This window comes from Colletes gigas, unplaced genomic scaffold, assembly GCF_013123115.1.
Source record: "Colletes gigas isolate AHSC1104 unplaced genomic scaffold, ASM1312311v1 Colletes_gigas_Sc00002, whole genome shotgun sequence".
NCBI classification, from domain to species: domain Eukaryota; kingdom Metazoa; phylum Arthropoda; class Insecta; order Hymenoptera; family Colletidae; genus Colletes; species Colletes gigas.
In genome coordinates, this window is record NW_025106631.1 from 9,441,357 (window position 1) to 9,459,495 (window position 18,139).

Below are 18,139 nucleotides of genomic sequence, written 5' to 3' on the forward strand. Positions count from 1 at the left end.
TAATTACAAAGTTGAAATGTTCATTTAGAATATAAAAATAATAATCTTTAATTCTAGCTGTTAATTTAAATTTCAAATGGTTTCTTTTTATCTAATTTATATGAAAACCTTCGTTTCAATTTCATTAAAAGGATCTTAACTTTATTTAATCCTTTTCTTTTATAATTTGGCAATATGAAGCTTTTATAACTGGCAACGTGTAAACATCAAAGTATGTGACTATTCGTAATAAAGTTTGAAATAATATTTTAACAATGATTTAATGCTGTAATCAATTATAACGAGAAATGATGTATGTAAAAGTTTTCAATCAATACAATAATAAGCTACATATTCGACAATCACAACATTTCACGTTCAAAAGAATTGTGTCAGAAACGAATCTTCGTGTATCTCTTAATTAATCCACATAATAGGTCCACTGTAGTATTTTTTGGATCCCCCTTTGTTGTCCGAAACATTATAATTTTTCACACTTTATTCCCCTGCGACGATAGCAAGTGAAATTCAGAGAATTCGTTCATAAAAGAGAAGGTAAGCTTGGCTTTGAAGTACAGTTGTTTCATCGACTTCTGTTACTCTATAAAAGAAAGTAAATTTAGTGTAAAATCTACGTACGTACAGTACAATTTTATTTCGTTATCTTAATGCAAAGTTCTTTTTATCAATGGAAGACATTTGATTTGATTATTGCCGTAGAACATATCATATTATGTTCTCTCTTAAAATCTACAACTTTTGTAAATAACATTTTCCCGTATTGTTAGAAACATCGATGATATATACACTGTATAGTACTTCAGCTGAACAATTAAACTACTTGGTGACAAGCTCACAAGTATCTTAAATAGACCTGAACTATGTGACACACATCAATATGAGTGTGTTATTTGACACCCTTAAAGAAGGGGGTACAATTTTTATAATAAAAGAAAAATACATACCTAGAATCCGAAACATGATACCACTTTCCTGGTGGAGGTTCCACTGTAGACGACAGGTCTGCTGCTGCTTCTTCAGTTTCAGAATCGGAACTTGTAGATGACGAGCTTCCTTTCCGGTCCCCGGTATCATTCGATGGCAAAAAGGACCATCGAGGATCGTCTGACGCTAACGGTTGACGTGACTAAAAAAACAGAAACTTACAGTTTACAAAATGTAAAAACGTGATTGAATTTATAATTATTCACAGCACTGTGTATAGAAAGTATCTCCTGACTTTCGTATATACATGTTGCAACGATATTCTAGTTCACGTCTTTCACTAGACGTTTGCTTTCTATTGGCCATTTCTAGATATAATTTTTTAAAATATATCGTAATAATAATTAAAATAATTTATATTTTATATAAACAGCATATACGGATGTGTGTAGAATTTCACTTCCTAAAGAACTGTCAGAAACTCGTGAATATCCCAAACTTCTACTGGAGAAACTTAATTTTTCAATAGTTCGATATTTACCTTCACGTAAGCAACATAATGTCCTCCATGAATGGTTCCACTATGTTCAACGACACCGTATAACGCATACAGTCGTCCTTTTTTACGACTTTTGCAAACAGGTGCTAAATCCAGCATTATTGGAAATGAAACATGCCTGGTTACTTTCCGAAAATCAACTCGTTGCGCTTGAAACCGTTTCAGATGGAGTATTAAAATTGCCGGAACACGAGAAATAAGATATTGCTTTGTACTCGGAGTGCATATCATCTTACAGTTCTCTGTCACCTGAAACAATAATAAAATACTTCCACAATCTTATAGTTGAATATTTTAAAAATAGTACTTTGCACTGTATATGATATTAAAAAATATGTTTGCACTTTTTAAATTCATTTTATTAAAATATTTTAGACAAAAACAAAAATGTCTATTAACAAGAAATTGTATTATTATACTTCTAGACAAAATCAATATACCTTTCTCTCTCTGGCAGTACAAGCTTCACAGCTAACTTTATTATTACCACTCATTAATTCCAAAGCTGTAAATTGATTTAAGCAGGATTGAATCGAACACTCTCCCTCCTTAGTTGCATATCTACTATGAGACGGTTGCAAATTGCCAAGTTCTAATTTCGATATCCCGAGAGAAACACCATTGATTCCGTTGCAAGCCTCGTTTGAATATTCGATTGCTTTCCATTTTCCTTCCCTGTGTTCAAACAAATCATTACATTTGTAGCGAATTCCAATATTTATTTAAATAAAATAAAATAAAGGGATTTAATTTTTATTCTAAATTTTAGTTTATAATGTTGACATTGTTTATATTAACAAAACTTGTTCCTTAAAAAATTAAAATTTTTTAATATAAGAATGGACAGAGTTTTAATTTTGATTAAAACGCTAAATTATGTAATTGATATGGTAAAATAATGTTAAACAGTACCACTGAACCCAGGTGGCTTCCTCTTCATTATGGGTACTAGATTCAACTAAATTAAGCCTAGATATCGATCTTTCAATTTTTTCCGTATTTGTATCATTTTCAGGAACAAGAACAGGAATGCCAGAGCATTCTTCCGACGTAATCGCGTCGTAGCTGACTGTTGGTTCTTCCGAATTGGTTACATCCGAGTTCGTTGCTAAAGAAACAGGCAGAGGGAACTCGGTTTGAACCCCCATTTTATTTTCTAAACTCTCAGAACTATTTAGTCTATCCAAAACTTTGGTTTGCGATTCGTTTTTAATAAATTCGTCCGATGGATTTGGGCTGGGGGAAAGAATCAATCATCGAATTAAAGAAAATTATTTGACAGAGACAATAATTTCCTTTCGACTGTTATTCTTTTGTGTACCTGTGCAACGAGCCTGCATCGGGAGAGTCTTGAAGTTGCATCGAAGATAGATTATCTACTGGACTAAATTGCATGTAATTATTTAATATCGCTTCATTCATCGTGTCATCTATTTTCACTGGTTCAATCGAGGGAGAAGCAGGGCTTGCCAATGTTGACTGTTTCTCTGAACTATAACCAGATTCGCCGATTTCTGGAAGCAGAACTTCTGCTTCCACATTGTCTTCAACGTCCGCGTCACTTTCTTCTGTAAACAAAAATTCCTATCACCTTATTCAACATACATTTTTCATTACACTGTATACTTAGTATATAGTATAGTCATTAATCAATATTTTATATATTTTTATAACGACAGATCGAATAATGATTTTTGTTTCAGCGTACTTTACCTAATTTAAGTATACTGCCATTGTGTTCTTCGATAGTGTTGTTTCTATTAGACGTAAATTTTTTGTAGTCACACATTTCTTGCTTCTTATTTTTCTGATTTTTTCGAACAGGTTTCTTTTCCTTTTTTAATTGGTACTTTGAAGGTTCATATGAGATATTTTTATCGAAGATATCTTCAAAACCACTGCTTCTCCTTCTTAAATAAATATAAACGTAGCTAAATTATTCAGTTACAATTACTATTATTATACTAATTATACTTGTTTTCAAGATTATTGGGCGGTCAAAATTATTGAGGTACATTTACTTTTCTTTTCCTGTTGATCTATCTACACCACAGTTTGCCTGTGTTAAGTATGCTGATAAAATTTCATAGAAGTTTATTTGTATACATATACAGAGTGTTTGTCCATGAATATTCAAGTAAATATCTCGTAAATGGTTAAAGTTACAAAAAAGTTACAAAGCATGCCCCAAAGAATTAAATGATATTGTATTTCATCTGTAATGTCATCGAATGTACATGGAAATAGTACAAGTGGAATGTGCATAGAATCATTCTTATCCCCACCCCTTGAAACCGTCATGCACGACCTGGGTGCGTAGGATCAACTTCCGTTGGCATTGACCTAATCCAGATCCCCTAGGCACTGGCAGTACAAACCAATCCCTCTATGGGTGGCTGAAACCAATCCCTCTTCAGATTTGTTTTGGTATCTAAGCAACGGTCAGTCCCCACCCGACTCAACGGGAGATAGAGATAGACAAGCAGATTTAACAGGTGATTTAATTATTAATAATTGTTGTTCAATTATATCCTTCATTTCCTCGTACATTTAAAAGAAAAACTTACTTTAACGTTGGCGGCTGTGGTTTGTCAACCATCACTGGCAAACTGAGGTCTAAGAAAGGTTCTGTTCTCTGCGAAGAATGATGGCAGTCTAGACATTCCAGCATGGAGACCAAAACTCCACGAAAAACAAAATCCGGTCCAAGTAATCTTGCGCTAGCTTGATTTCCATAGAATTTCACACGAGACTTGAGGTTGTCTTCCACCCCTTCTGGATTTGTTTTTTCGGTTAAACCAACTTCCTTTAAAATTATACTCTGGTATCTCTAAAATATCAAAATAATTTTCACTCTCATTCATTAACATTAATAAACGGTACACCCTATGATTTGCATAAATGTAATCTTACCCTAAGATCCTCGTTTCGAACTAATTCTAAAAGGTGTCTAAGAAGTTCGTGTGAATCGTGTTGCCCGCCATCCATACATTGCATCGTTTTTTTCTTAAACGAATTTAACAACTCCGATGGGCGGTAAGATTGATTTCCATCAGAGCTTTGCATTTCCACGAGTGTCTTGTATAAAACTGAAGTGAAATTGCCCCAGCCTTCCAAAGTACCCTCTATGGGTGGCTGAAACCAATTTTATGATTTGAAAATTAATTTAAAAATGATTGTTTTCTATTTTGTAAAACTCTATTTGTAGAATTGTTCTCACAAGTTCGACTTCTTCTGAACTATTGGCAAGCTTGTGTTTCCCTCCTGGTAGAATAAATTTCTGTCCAGGAAGACGTAGATCGTTGAGAACTTTCACTAAGAAAGGTGTCTGCGCTAAACATTGTAGAACTGCATTGAAAAAACAAGTGTTTCCCAAATTCATTAAACCCTGGGACAATAAAAATGTGTACATTTTCTTAACATAAATTTCTTTTTCTTAAACGTACGTTCCATAGAAAATGAAACTCTAAAAATTGTTAACCCTTTGATTGCTAATTCATTTCTAAATCTTTCAAATTCGATAAGACTAGCAAAATAATTTTTCTTCTACCCTATATGTATACTAATCGTATAAAGAGCTAAAAAACAATTGCTATCAACATTAAGGATTCTTTTTTACAGAGGCATACTCTGAAGAATGGCATTTCAGAGGTTTCTGAGAAGGGAGCACATTAATTCTACTGGCCTTTCTTCGCTATTATTCCTCATAGAGTAAGTATCCTTATTCAAAGTAAAATAAAATAAGAGATTTAGAAGAGTAAAGAAGAGATTTTAATCTCTAAATCCATGATAGTTTCAGTTGCGTAACAAATCTATTAATATTTCGGGGACCGTTAGAATTAAAAAATTTGTTTAGAACGACACCCTCTTCTTTTCTTACTTGCTTCTTAGTGTAAATGGTTGGTTGAAAAGATTCAACCGAGGAATATGAAAGTAGAAAGTTTAATCTTTAGAATAATTTCATTGTTCACGAGATTATAGTAGTTTAAAGATTGATAATGTTTTAACAATTATTACCAGAGGTGTGCGGGATGCTCGGAACGGGACGAGTTGGGACGGGATCCCGGGCATTTTCGGAAAAATATCCGGAATTTCTGAAAATTTTAAGAATTGCCGTGTCAATATTCATTTTGTTAAATATCGTCGGTCTTGGAAGAGTTGTACGGCATGGTATTTTGTATCTCAGCTCAAAAATTACGTGAACATACTTTTGGTCTTGTTATTTGAGCCGAAGCTAATAACTTTCTTGAGGAATTAAACATCCCGATGAATTCAGTACCGTGTACCCGTGCGAAAGAACCCCCTTTTCTCGATACTGTGCCCATTACAGCTTTACCCTTAATAATGATCATCGAGTGTAAAATTCTCGAGCGGACACGTAGCACAACTATCACGAATTAAGAGCACGATACTCGATAAACAATTACAATACAGTCGATTCTAACAATACTTATTTCCAATTGTTATAGAACAAAATCAAAGCACCTGACAACACACGGTACGAGTTTTATTTTCAGCATCTGCGTGCGCTCACAGCAATCAAAAGATTAACATTCATATAAATAAAAGAATAAAAATATACATACCCCAACCTTACGACAGTTCAATAAAACTTTATCTTTTTGTACATCTGTATCTACAGTCTCTTTCTGGCACCGAGTTAACACCATGTTAGTCTGCGATAGATTACGTATTACCGTGGCAGACCGTTTTATAAATTCCACTGTTTCTTGAAGCTTCCTTCTAACAATTGAAAATATTCATTTAACGTACAATAATAATTAAGCTTACTCTATAATTGTTTAAAGCTTAAATTTTAAGATATAGTAAGGTGTTATTTGTATATTTAAACAGCCTACAACGTTTCAAAATCGTCTACATATTTTAAAATTGCGTTTATAAAAATTTTCAACTTCTTCAATTTCTAGCGTTTTTTTATATGTACACATGGTTGTTAAATGTACACATGGTTTGTAAATTACACAGAATGATGTAGCTACGCTTGAAAGTTTTATCTGTTGAAAAATACAAATAACTTTTTACATATGTATGGAATTTACATTGTACATCTTTGTATACGCACACATCTTTTTTACACATACCTACAGCCAATACTAATTTTTGTTTCACACTGAAAACACCAAACACTCCAATAAAGATTATCTACAACTATGCAATGACAGTCACTATGTGGTTTTTTATAATGTTCTAAAGCATGTCCACATTCCTCTTTTCCACAACCTTGGTGCCCACATTGTAAACAAATCAATGTCACAGAATTTACTGTGCAATCCTGAAACACATGTAGGTATAAATATTTTTTTTTTACCAAGTATCAATAACAGAGAATTAAGATTTAGCATGTTTGTGATATTAATACCTCTTCTTTATTTGTCGAGGACTGGCTTTTATTTTTCATACATGCTGAACATTCTATATTATTTTCCATTTTATTGACATATTTCTTAATTTTGTTAGAATTTACCCCCTTTACGATATGGGGGCATTTACTACCTGTAAAAAGAAAATCAATCTAATTGACTATCATTTTAAAAGTAGAGGCAGTTTGTTACTTAAATTATTATATAGAAATACTTATTCTGTTCCATTCAAAAATCTCTTTATAAGCTTTCTTCACTGCTAATAGTAATTAGAATGGAACAGAAAGCAAATTAAGATTTTTATTTTTTAATCATTGATGTCAAAGAGGAAATCATTTCTCCGGGGCTTTCAAGTTTCTATAATAATTATGACTATATGAGAATACATATAAATTAAAATTAATGTAACTTTCTGCTGATTGCACCCATAACTTCCTTCTTTCCTTGACTTTAATAACCAAATCTGATGGAATTTACAAAAGAAAATCTAAATTACATATTTGAAAGTATTTAAAAAAAGAGATGATTTATAAACTTTGAACAATAACAAATTATTCTTTCATGTATTAATGCTTTTTTTTAATGTAATGCTAGCAATATTTTAGTAAGCTGATACTATTGAAGGTAGTTAATTACATGTAGATGGAACAAAACATTAACAATAACTTAGACCACAATAAATGACTTTGTAATGATAACTTTAATCTTATTTTATAATAAAAATAAAGAAAATATAAAAAAACAAAGATCCTCATTTTTTAATACCACTTCATGTATACTTCGAATTAATTTTTAAAATAATATACCTGTAAAAAAAATTCATATTAATACAGAAATTTAATGTATCAAATGTTACCGATTATTATACTAAATTAGAATTTAATTCTAATGTGGTTCTAATATATCGTTCGCTACACTAATACGCAATTTTCAATATAATCGAAAGGGAAACAATTATTTTTAAGAGGAGCTCTCGGAAATGTGCTACCCTTAACTACAGATATAATATAAATAAGGTTTTAACGTGCTTCTTAAAGGAAGCAAATTCTAACCTGCATTACTAGATTCATCGCAAGAATCGGTAGACCCATCAATCATCTCACTGTTTGCATCTGGTTGACGGCTGCGTTTTTTGCTCATTTTCAATTATTACCAATATGTATCCAATTTAATTGCGATGACTCTCTTGCCTTGTAGGATTATCGAAATCCAAGAATTTAGTACATACACGAAAAAACAAGAAGTGATTTTATTCTACAAAATATTCCAAAAAATATTCGCATTATTCATACTAACCTACCAATATTCAAAAAACAACAATGCGCCTTATCATATTTATATTGTAATGCATTTACAAGTATTTTTAGAAATTACTAAATCCTATAATAATCATTTAAAATAATCTAGGGAAGAATACGAAATTAAAAAATTACTGACACAATTCTTATTGACTTAGTTTACATCGAGCGCGGCAGACGCGTACGTGTACCCACGGACAATGATTCGTGCCGTTGGAGGGGAAAGTCACTAGCGCCTGAGATGACTAGGGAGACCGCAAATAAACCTTATGCCGCAGGATTCATTTTCACGTGGCAACGGAAGTCATGACGATATGGTGACTAGAGGTTACCACTAATAATATACTAGATTAGATTAGCTGTCGAGATGTAAATTAAATAGTTACCGATTAACTGCTTGTTACATTACGGTCTCAAAAAGATTGAGCAATTAGTACAATTGTATCATTCATCGCAATCATTGTGCTAACTTCATAAATGCGCCCCAGACTGTAACTCCCAGTGTACATTTTGAAAATTGATTGTACTCGAAAATGAAATGTTTTATATGGACATACATTTTTTTACATATTAACTATTATAAATATAACTATTATAACTAGTATAAATATTAACAAACATCGTATAACTTTTTCAATTTGCTAAATTTACTAAATAAAGGTTTCGTTTTTATGCGAACCACCCTCGAGTCATTTTGAAAAGTTCTTAAATATTTGAAGGCACCGGAAATGACAAAAAAATACAGACGTCAAGATGGGTATTCAAATCTAATTAACAAATCATACGTATCGAAGTTTATCACGTTGATGGGCGTAAACAGTTGTTAACTAAATTACAGCGAATAAAAAGTATAAGAATTTTGAATAACAGATCGTTCGTAAAACAGCATCCATTTGTTCGAAAATTTTTGTTGAAATATCACGCTGGAAATTATTCACAATACTATCAGAATTGTGGAAGTTGGAAACACAGATAAAAATAATTTGTAACTAATAGATGTTAATGTTATATTTGGTAATGCTTTTATTTCTCTTGATTATTTGTTTATTATACTACACAATTTCTCGTTATCATTTTCGTACTATTGTACAGACATATTAAATCTTATCAATTGAAATGTTATTTTATTTTCATTTTCCTTCCCCTAAATTAAAAGTTCGAATATGACAATAGCTTAATAGAATTCTTTTATCTGGCAGTCAAAAGTTGAGTGATGAAAGGAGGATGCAAGAAGAAAATTTTAAAATTAATATGACCAATGAAAAAGAAAGAAAGATAGAAGATAAAAAGCAACATGAAGAAGTATTGCAATCACGAACAAATACAATGCTTGGACCTTGTGATATTTGCCATCTTACACTTGGAACCATGAAATCTAATTTTAATGAAAATGTTCCTTGTTCCAAAGGTCATACATTGTGTAAACAATGTATTCTGCGTTTTACGCCCCCATCAGGTTAATTAATGTACACTTTCACAATTATATTCTTCTTACATCATAGCTCTAAGAAGAATCAAAAGCATTATTAAGTAATTGCTTATAAATTTCTATTGATACCCATAATCCTTTCCGGGCGAAATTAATTGTTTTGCAACTTTAGAAAAAAATTTTGTTTAGACATTTACATGTTGCAGATACGAGTTGCATTCTTTGCCATTCGGAATCTCAACAATCTAACGTAAGTTTATCGCGAGAAAGCAATACCAGTTTGAATTCCATATGCAAGCAGTCAAGAACACAAATTCTACGACAGCAATCGGAACAATATGTTAATCATCAACGTGTACAGCAATGTACACCGTTTAATGTTAAGCAAGCATATACGAAATCATGGAATCAAAATTGTTTAACCGTAGTACCTAATAATGAGAAAAACGTTTTGGAATGTTATAATGTTCAGAATTCTGACGGGAGCTTTGATTATAAACAAATAAAAGATAAAAGTAATGCTCAAGAAGATAGAAACAAACATAACAGTAAAGAATGGCAACAATATAGTTATTCTAATTTATTTCAAAATGGAAATTCGGACTTGTACATGCCCGAAGCTAAAATTAATGGACAAATTACATCGGAATGCTCTCGTAGACCAATTCGTTGTCCGCGAATTGATTGTGCCATAAATGTAGCCTTTTCAGCATTAACGCATCATTTTATTTTCGATCATCCGGAAGTGCCAATTATAAACGTAGAACCAGGCATTAAGAGTACGCTCACCGTCAGTTTCAATGCATTATCTTTGGATACCAGTTTGTGCTTGGCTCTCCTTTTAGTTTCTGGTAAACTCCCGTGAGTATATATAAATATATAAATATTAACATAATGCAATATATTAAATTACACGCGTCAAAACTTCTCAGAAGTTTGTATGCCCACGTTGATGGCGTACGCAGACACAAATATGTATACGGCGATCGACCGCGAAGGGTTAACAGTTTCTGTTTTTTAAAACTATGTAATTAATTCAAATTTTTGCAATAAGAAATCCTGTTGCAAGACTGTTCAATGGTAATCAAATCAATCCAAAATTCCGAAATCGTTTACCATTACCAGTATTAGTCGCCCGACTACATTGTAGAGATCAACATCTATATGCTGATAAATTTGATAATAAAAAGAACTTTCGTGGAAAAGACATAATTATTGCTTGGGTTGCTGGATTGGACATTGGAAACGCGGGAGAAAAACTTCTATGTAGTATTCAGGTATATTGTTTCAATTAAAAACATTCAGTTAGACAAGTAATTATGTCTATGTACATTATATAAATGATATGCATGTAATAAAAAATGGGCTATTTCCACAACAGGCTGTGGATAAGATCGATGGCGATGGCTTGCGTTCCTTGGCGTACACAGGTCCAGTGAATTCGCTAAGAACAGCTCAGTGTCCTGAAGATATTTTTTTAACAGGTGATTGTATAGTTCTGCATGAAGGCCTCCTTAATCACATCACATCCGATTGCGCTACACTCAATGTTAATGTCACCGTACATTAAATATACTATAAAAATAGTGTAGATGTTTAAAATAAAATTTCAATATTTCTATTATGAGTGTTAGTATAACATACTCACACAGAGAAAAGTGTAATTGTCGTATTTCCACGCTTTTCGGCACTGTTTAAAATGTAGCATTATATAAAAGTACTTTGTTATTTGAATATATGCGTAAAATGTCAGATATACAAGATTATAGTTTGTATCATAAGCTTGTCATAGCAGGAGGACGCGCATACGCCTTCGGAATAAAACCGTATTTGCGGGTTTTGGGTGCATACGCCCACAGCCAACCATCTACCGTTTGATTTCCCAAATCTGCATATATCCAATCAGCCCTCCTCACAGATAAATCATCTGGCGCCTGCGCCTTATAATCGTAAAGTACAACTAATTCTGTACCATTTGTTTCGTCACGAAAATCTCGCAAACCTTTTTGTTGTAATGATTCGTTACCTGGCATTGAGTTACTGCCTTTTCCTTCAAATTAAATATTACAATAAATCAACACATGTTCAAACCAGGATTTACACAAAAACCAAATATAAATTAGACGTAATTGTGTATAATATGATATTCAATGGATATTTGGTAGAAGTCCCAAAATAAAAAGAGTAAATCTCACCTAAACTATGTGTCTCTGTAGATGTTGTAGCTGCAGTGGTAGTAGTGGTAGTTGTAGTAGTTGTTGCATAAGAATGAAGAACATGTCCTGGATACACAAATCCAGATGGCACAAAACCCTCATTACCATCGCAATGTCTAAGTACCCAAAACCAATCGGGATCATCTCTATTGAGAACAGTTACAAATTCTCCCCTTTCCACGCTAACATCATTTTCATCTCTGGCCACAAAAGTATAGAGTACAATGTATCTTCCTGCTGATGGGTCCTGTAATGCATATTACAAATATATTATACTGTATTTAAATTTAGAATTCTTCACTAAAGAATTTATTTAAAAAAAAATATGATTCACCGAGAGCGAAATTTAAAAACATTATTTGATTTTATATAACTTATATTACATACACACCTTAAAGAACGGATGTATATCTGCCTGAGAGGATATAGTTTGAATAGAATTTTGAGACTGTGTAATTTTAGATCGATTAACATTTACATCAGCAGTAGTAACATTACGAGCATAACTTTCACAATCTGATGCTGATCCAGTGTCAGTTTGTTGTGCATCTAATGTTTGTGAACGACCTGTACCAGCAAAATCACAATCAGTCTCGTTAGACCTTGGTAGTTTCTTTTTCACATTGTTCATTAGAGTAGCAAGTGTTAATTCAGCAAGCTGTGATGTGTAAGGTGCACAATACGAATGTGGAACAAAGCCTTCCATACATGTATCAGCTGCTATTACATACACCCAATCATTCTCTCTATATAAAACATTTACAACCTAAAACATGCAAAAAATAAACAAAACAACACCAAAAAAATGCAGTTTACATTCAACGTCAAACAGGATGAAAATTAAAGTTGAATAATAATTTGAACATGTATTATTCATAAATATGAAGCAAATACAAGAAGATAGAACAAAAACAAACATACAATGGGTTATTTACATTTTTTTTTTTTATATCATTCAAAATATTAAACAAAATATTGCTTACCTGGCCACGTTTTACTTGAAGTTCGTCATCAACGCAAGGTGTAAAGTCATGGACAATGACCATTTTACTATCTGGTGAAAGTCCATTTTCTTTTTCAATGCCTACTCTGACTAAAGTTTCAATACTAGCACTTCCTGTTATACGTCCAGGAGGTAATGGTACTTTAGTTCCCAAACCCAATCCTGTACTTCCTGCTCCAACACAATCTTTCTCCAAATTAAAATTATGAACTCCAGCTGTATCATAAATAATATATAATATTATTAATATATAATAATATAACAAATAATATATAATAGCAGTGCATTCTTAGCATATGTTCTAATATAAAAAATGAATTATTGTACGTAAACTTTTCAATAGAATTTTTTTAAAAACTCTGAGCTTTAAGCATTATATACAATTCAGAGAAACACTGTAAATTCAAGATAATCCATGAACATTAACTAACTATACCGAATGATATTATAACAATTTTAGAAAAATGGTATGTGCCTTATATGCATATACATATATATATGTAGACTTTATGGTAATCCAACATTATTTCAAAATTAATTTATTTAAGGCATATTATTCGATATTTTCTACTCACGTTTCTTTTTCTTTCCTCGCCGAATACGCACCGGACATAAAAAAGCCATTCTGTTTTTCTTAAAGTTTATTCAGAATTACATTTTCAGAACATGTATTGTTAAGTGTCAGAAAAGTACCGAAGCAAGCCGTACAACGAAAGTGCACATATTAAGCATATGAATGGAAATGACGAAAGCTTGTTGCGTTTAACAAGTAAATCCTACGTAAATGTTTAGGAAAATTTATTTCTACAAGCACAAATATGTTAAGAATATAACGGTAAAGTCTCGAACCAGAAACCTAATTAGTCTTTCGCTCTTCTAAAAGATTTTGGATGGAACTGGAATTCAGATACCCGTAGTCATGAATGCAACAGGTAGACGGCGCTTCAACAACATACGAATTTAATACAGATAAATAATAAATTGTTTATTGAACATAATTATTCACACGTATGTATAAGTTGTACAAAAATATCTAATCATCTTGTTAACTATTCGAAGTCATTTTTTCCCCCAAAGAAAAGAAACTATATTTTTAAATTTGAATTTTTAACATACAGCTTGATACCGCTATTTTTCATGTTACTATTTAAAGGTATACATTTAAAATTTATTATTTTTGCAAAAATGTGGATATTAAACCCCCAAATTGTTATAAGATTCGAGATTCGAGATTCCAAATCGTATGCCGTTGACTGCAGGTCGGATTTCACTTGTTCAAGAGCGAGAAGGCAAATGTGAGCTCTCTCTCGACTCCCACGAGACGGTTCGAAGTTACTTCGGGTAGGTTCGGAGAATCGAGAAAGAGGGCATGTCAGTTTGCCTTTGTCGGCTCTCCGAAACTCTACGAGTTCACGTAAGACGTAAGTACGCGTATCTGGCATCTCTGTCAATTATGACAGATCTGGCCACACTGCTGTCACGCGAGAATCGTTCGTTACTTTTTTACGCATAGTTCGGTACATCGATGTCAACGTTACTCACCGATGCGAACCGATCGTGCGTTCAACGTGGTCATTGACATCGTCACCGTCTTCGTCACCTTTGTTACGCCGCACAACGTATAAGATGTTTCAGGTTATAGATGTGGAACATTTCTAGCAAACGGACCGTTCACCGATCGGGGTGAGTTATACGTCATTCGATTCGTTTAATTCAGTATATTATTAATATGCATTTCATTATTTGCAGAAATTCGTTATTTTTGTTTAAACTTGTCGGAAAGTTGCAGTAAAAACGTAAGGTTAAGTATATTTTGACAGATTCACAAGTAGAAACAAATGGCTGTCGTTACTGTGTTCATGGTGTAAATTATAAATGCCAGGTAGTCAAATGCAAATTCGTTAAACATGTATGCATAAAAGTCATTTTTTTATGCACACACTATGCAGGAGTAGGTCAGGTAGACAGTATGTGCAGCATATAACTCACCCCGATTGGTGAATGGTCCGTTTACTAGGAGTATACCATAGATATATACATATATGTTTATTTGACACGTTTTAAATACAAGCTTTAAGTACAAGTTTAAGATTGTTAAAGAAGTTCCAGCGCTGGAGGGAAGGGAAAGGTGGAGCCTTGGATGGTACTGAGTGGTTCCTTTAGCAAGCAGCCAGTCGATTCATTGATTCATCATTGTTGTGTCTGGTTTGTTATCTATTAAGGAAGAAGGTGCCCATCACACCTTCATCATCGACGTCACGTCATCGTTTCTCTCTCAAAAAAAGAAAAGATCACTGAAACCGTATGTAAAACAGTAAAAAATTCCGCAGGTACTTGCAGACACGAATCTGCCGAATCTTGGTCGCCAGCAGCAGCAACAACAGCAACAACATAGGTGCCGATACGACACCGGCAGACAATTCTCGCAGGATCGTGAAAATCGGCAATGCAGATCCGCGCGAAACGAAAACTCGGAGGAGATATTCGTGTCGAATTTAGTGGACGGGGAGAGTTTGAGCTACAGTTTAGCGTTGATACACGGCCTCACGTCGACGCCGTGCAGCTCCATCACCGTACGGAACCAGATGAACCAGAGTTCCGAATGGCCGATCGTGGCCGGTGAATTTCGCGCCGTGGTGGAACTGTCACGGGGCCCGAACAAATTGGAATTGGAGGCTGCCGGGCAAACGAAAAAGCTGCTACTCGTCCACGAGCCCAGAGCCACCAAATTACGCGTGACGCCGGTCTACGTGATTTTCTCCGGCGACGACGGATACTTCCAAGGTCCGTGCGGGGAGGATCGTTCGCCGGAGAGCGCCGCGACCAGGATAGGGCTCGGTGCCCGTCTCCTGCAGGCCCTCACCGCGGAGAAATTAAGGGAGGCGGGTTACGGGAGAAAAACGTTTCAATTGGAACGGGACCTGGACGGTCCGGAATGCTTGGTCATGCACAGTACGCTCGACGTCGAGAGGGCGCGCGCGATGAATCAGTGGGAACTCTGGAAACTGATCGCGGTGGAATTGTTGACCGGCCCTTTGTGGTCGAAGGATCGAAAGTATCTAGCGATTCTCTCTTGCACGAGGTATCGTGGCGCGCCGATTCCGCCCACTTACGAGGACACTCTCGCGAGGACGCAAGGCCACGCGGCCCTCGGCGGCGGCGGTTTGGCGTTGTACGGCTCGGCTTGCCTGCACACGTGGCCCACCTGCACGGCGCAAGTGTTGCCGAGATTCCTTGACGCGACGGTCGTCGATACGGAACAGCTGATGGACGACAGTAATTACCGCGGCACGTACGGCGGCTGTCTAGCCACCACCCTCGGTTCGGTCCTCCACGAATTGTGTCACACGTTCGATCTCGGTCACACTCGCGAGGGAATAATGGGTCGGGGTTTCGACTACGTCAACCGGGTCTTCGTCAGCACGTCTGTTCTACGAAGAGATCCCCAGCACACGACGGTCGCGTTGAGCAGACCGCTCAGCGTGACGGTCACGGTGCAAGAACCGTTTCCTCCGTTGAACAGCCCCCGAAAGAGTTGTTCGCTCTCTCGAAGCCCTCCGCGATTACTCGGTAGAGTATCCACGCCCGCTAGTCCGGAACTTACGAGATCCTTCACGAAGATCCTCCTACAATCCGCGTCGGAACAAACTGCCTCTAATTCCCAGACAGACCGGACATTTTGGACGCCTTCGTGCGCGGCGTTCCTCGCTTATCATCGGTGGTTCAACAGCGAGATGGACTGCTTTCCCGCCCCGCAATATGATGATATCGAGTACGATGACAAAAGGTAAAATAATACTCTCCCCTATAAAATATAAATTGAAAGGTACATTCCAATTCCAACTGCACCCACCCTAGTGTGAGGTATTGTAAAATAGTTGCTGATAGTAGGATTAAATCAGACATAAAACATGTAGATAATAAGTATGTGACTCAAGACTCCAGACAATTGCTAAAGAATGAAAAAATCATCTTTTAACCTAATGATTATCTTGACTTGCGTCAGCTATTCCGAAACCAATTACGTAAGTCCGGGCTACGACTGTAAATCTTCCTGCTTTGTTCTTTTACATTTACTTGCTTTCGTTCCACGTTACTAGTAAGACGATAATACTTGTTTTTACGACAGGAACGTTGTACGATCACGTTTCGGAGTACGGGTGATAGAGCTTAGAGAAACATCGACGGAGACAGTGGTTGGGTCCCGGCAATTTCGGGGGTCACGACCGCCCTTGGAAGCGCTAGTTCCACCAGCTCCGCCACATTGTCTTGCCGCTTTGACTCTCGTCGCCGAGGATTCAGCAGGCAACGTACTTAAACACCCTCTTCCGACGACATTCTGAAGTTCCGTGCTTATCGTATTTTGTCACGGTTTTGAACCTTCGAACGAATATACGCAAACGTGCGCGATTGGTGCGTGTGTTAGAAAGATAGACGCATGCATAACCTCGTAAACCAGTCAGAGTTTTATACAATGTTACGAACCCCACATCTCAGAGATTATTATTATTATTACAATATCTTTTGTAAATATCATTCCGGTCGTAGCTTTCCGTGGAAAACCTAGATACATCGACTGAATTTGTACGTGTGACGGACGCATGTATGAACGTAGATAATAACCATTTAGTAAAAGAAGAAACGCTTTAGCTCTGGCATTGTAATCTGTTGCCAACGACTTTGTAAAAATGCGATCAAATTACAGAACAATGCAACTGCCAGATACACGTGTATGTACAGTGTAGGTATCATAGGATTTACTTTGGTAAATATTTCCAATCGACGAATATACTATTTACTAAGTATTGAGTTATTTGGAAGTTCATCCGCATGCGTTTATTCGACAAGTAGCGAACGAATTGAACTTGTCCGTAGAAAGTGTTCATGTTATTTTGAACAGGCATAAGTATCGTCCATTCAAAATGACGTTAGTCTAGCAATTATGTGATACTGATGGACTTCGACAATTGATACTCTGTGCGTGGCTATCTACTATGGAGTTCTGTGTTATAGAAGATGGATTCCAGTTTGAACATAAGTTGTAACATAGTTTTGTCACAAGTTCAATTTATTTAGTTTACTTATATCGTTTGTGCTTATAAATGATTTCATAAATTATTGTTATATCTATTATTGAGTTATTATTAAAATGTTAAAATTATACCTCAAGTCCTTTGGTGCTAAACCGCCCAAGTTTGTCGTGGAATAGTTCGTGTCGTCCACGCTAGATGGATTTCTCGACAAGCTTGGGTGTTTTAGCACCAGGGGGTTTGAGGTTGTGGGATTGTGCTGACTTGCTGCACGTGGTTCGTTTCCACGTATGATGCGC

General features: G+C 35.3%; 4 protein-coding genes across 10 annotated transcripts; 2 read left to right on the forward strand and 2 right to left on the reverse strand.

Moving 5' to 3' along the window:
* Window positions 1-66: 66 nt before the first annotated feature.
* On the reverse strand, window positions 67-8,314 carry LOC122402289 (ubiquitin carboxyl-terminal hydrolase 16). Of its 4 annotated transcripts, none has more exons than XM_043404958.1 (15): window positions 8,165-8,314; window positions 7,917-8,054; window positions 6,864-6,997; window positions 6,586-6,776; window positions 6,070-6,226; window positions 4,704-4,871; window positions 4,397-4,618; window positions 4,051-4,313; window positions 3,197-3,393; window positions 2,805-3,051; window positions 2,396-2,719; window positions 1,924-2,158; window positions 1,466-1,732; window positions 945-1,126; window positions 67-580 (listed from the first exon to the last, which is right to left on the reverse strand). In XM_043404958.1, the coding sequence occupies exons 2-15, from the start codon at window positions 8,002-8,004 to the stop codon at window positions 508-510; spliced, it is 2,748 nt and encodes a 915-aa protein (XP_043260893.1). In that variant the 5' UTR covers window positions 8,005-8,054; window positions 8,165-8,314; the 3' UTR covers window positions 67-507. The 4 variants fall into 4 exon arrangements, with proteins under 4 accessions (XP_043260893.1, XP_043260912.1, XP_043260902.1 ...); XM_043404977.1 differs by having other exon boundaries at window positions 3,197-3,384; window positions 8,161-8,314; XM_043404967.1 differs by having other exon boundaries at window positions 3,197-3,390; window positions 8,161-8,314.
* Window positions 8,315-8,468: 154 nt separating this feature from the next.
* Window positions 8,469-11,226, forward strand: LOC122400765. Its single transcript, XM_043402403.1, has 5 exons — window positions 8,469-8,479; window positions 9,362-9,618; window positions 9,798-10,452; window positions 10,646-10,868; window positions 10,973-11,226. The coding sequence occupies exons 1-5, from the start codon at window positions 8,469-8,471 to the stop codon at window positions 11,159-11,161; spliced, it is 1,335 nt and encodes a 444-aa protein (XP_043258338.1). The 3' UTR covers window positions 11,162-11,226.
* Window positions 10,816-13,632, reverse strand: LOC122402570 (SH3 domain-containing protein Dlish). Its single transcript, XM_043405492.1, has 6 exons — window positions 13,386-13,632; window positions 12,791-13,026; window positions 12,199-12,573; window positions 11,787-12,054; window positions 11,240-11,641; window positions 10,816-11,166 (listed from the first exon to the last, which is right to left on the reverse strand). Exons 1-5 carry the CDS (start codon window positions 13,432-13,434, stop codon window positions 11,367-11,369), a joined length of 1,203 nt encoding a protein of 400 aa, XP_043261427.1. The 5' UTR covers window positions 13,435-13,632; the 3' UTR covers window positions 10,816-11,166; window positions 11,240-11,366.
* Window positions 13,633-14,241: 609 nt separating this feature from the next.
* LOC122402455 (putative zinc metalloproteinase YIL108W) lies at window positions 14,242-17,786 on the forward strand. 4 transcript variants are annotated; one of them, XM_043405265.1, is made up of 4 exons: window positions 14,242-14,493; window positions 14,560-15,015; window positions 15,141-16,597; window positions 16,940-17,786. In XM_043405265.1, the coding sequence occupies exons 3-4, from the start codon at window positions 15,396-15,398 to the stop codon at window positions 17,151-17,153; spliced, it is 1,416 nt and encodes a 471-aa protein (XP_043261200.1). In that variant the 5' UTR covers window positions 14,242-14,493; window positions 14,560-15,015; window positions 15,141-15,395; the 3' UTR covers window positions 17,154-17,786. The 4 variants fall into 4 exon arrangements, with proteins under 4 accessions (XP_043261200.1, XP_043261191.1, XP_043261211.1 ...); XM_043405256.1 differs by having other exon boundaries at window positions 14,560-16,597; XM_043405276.1 differs by having other exon boundaries at window positions 14,631-16,597.
* The last annotated feature ends 353 nt before the right edge of the window (window positions 17,787-18,139 follow it).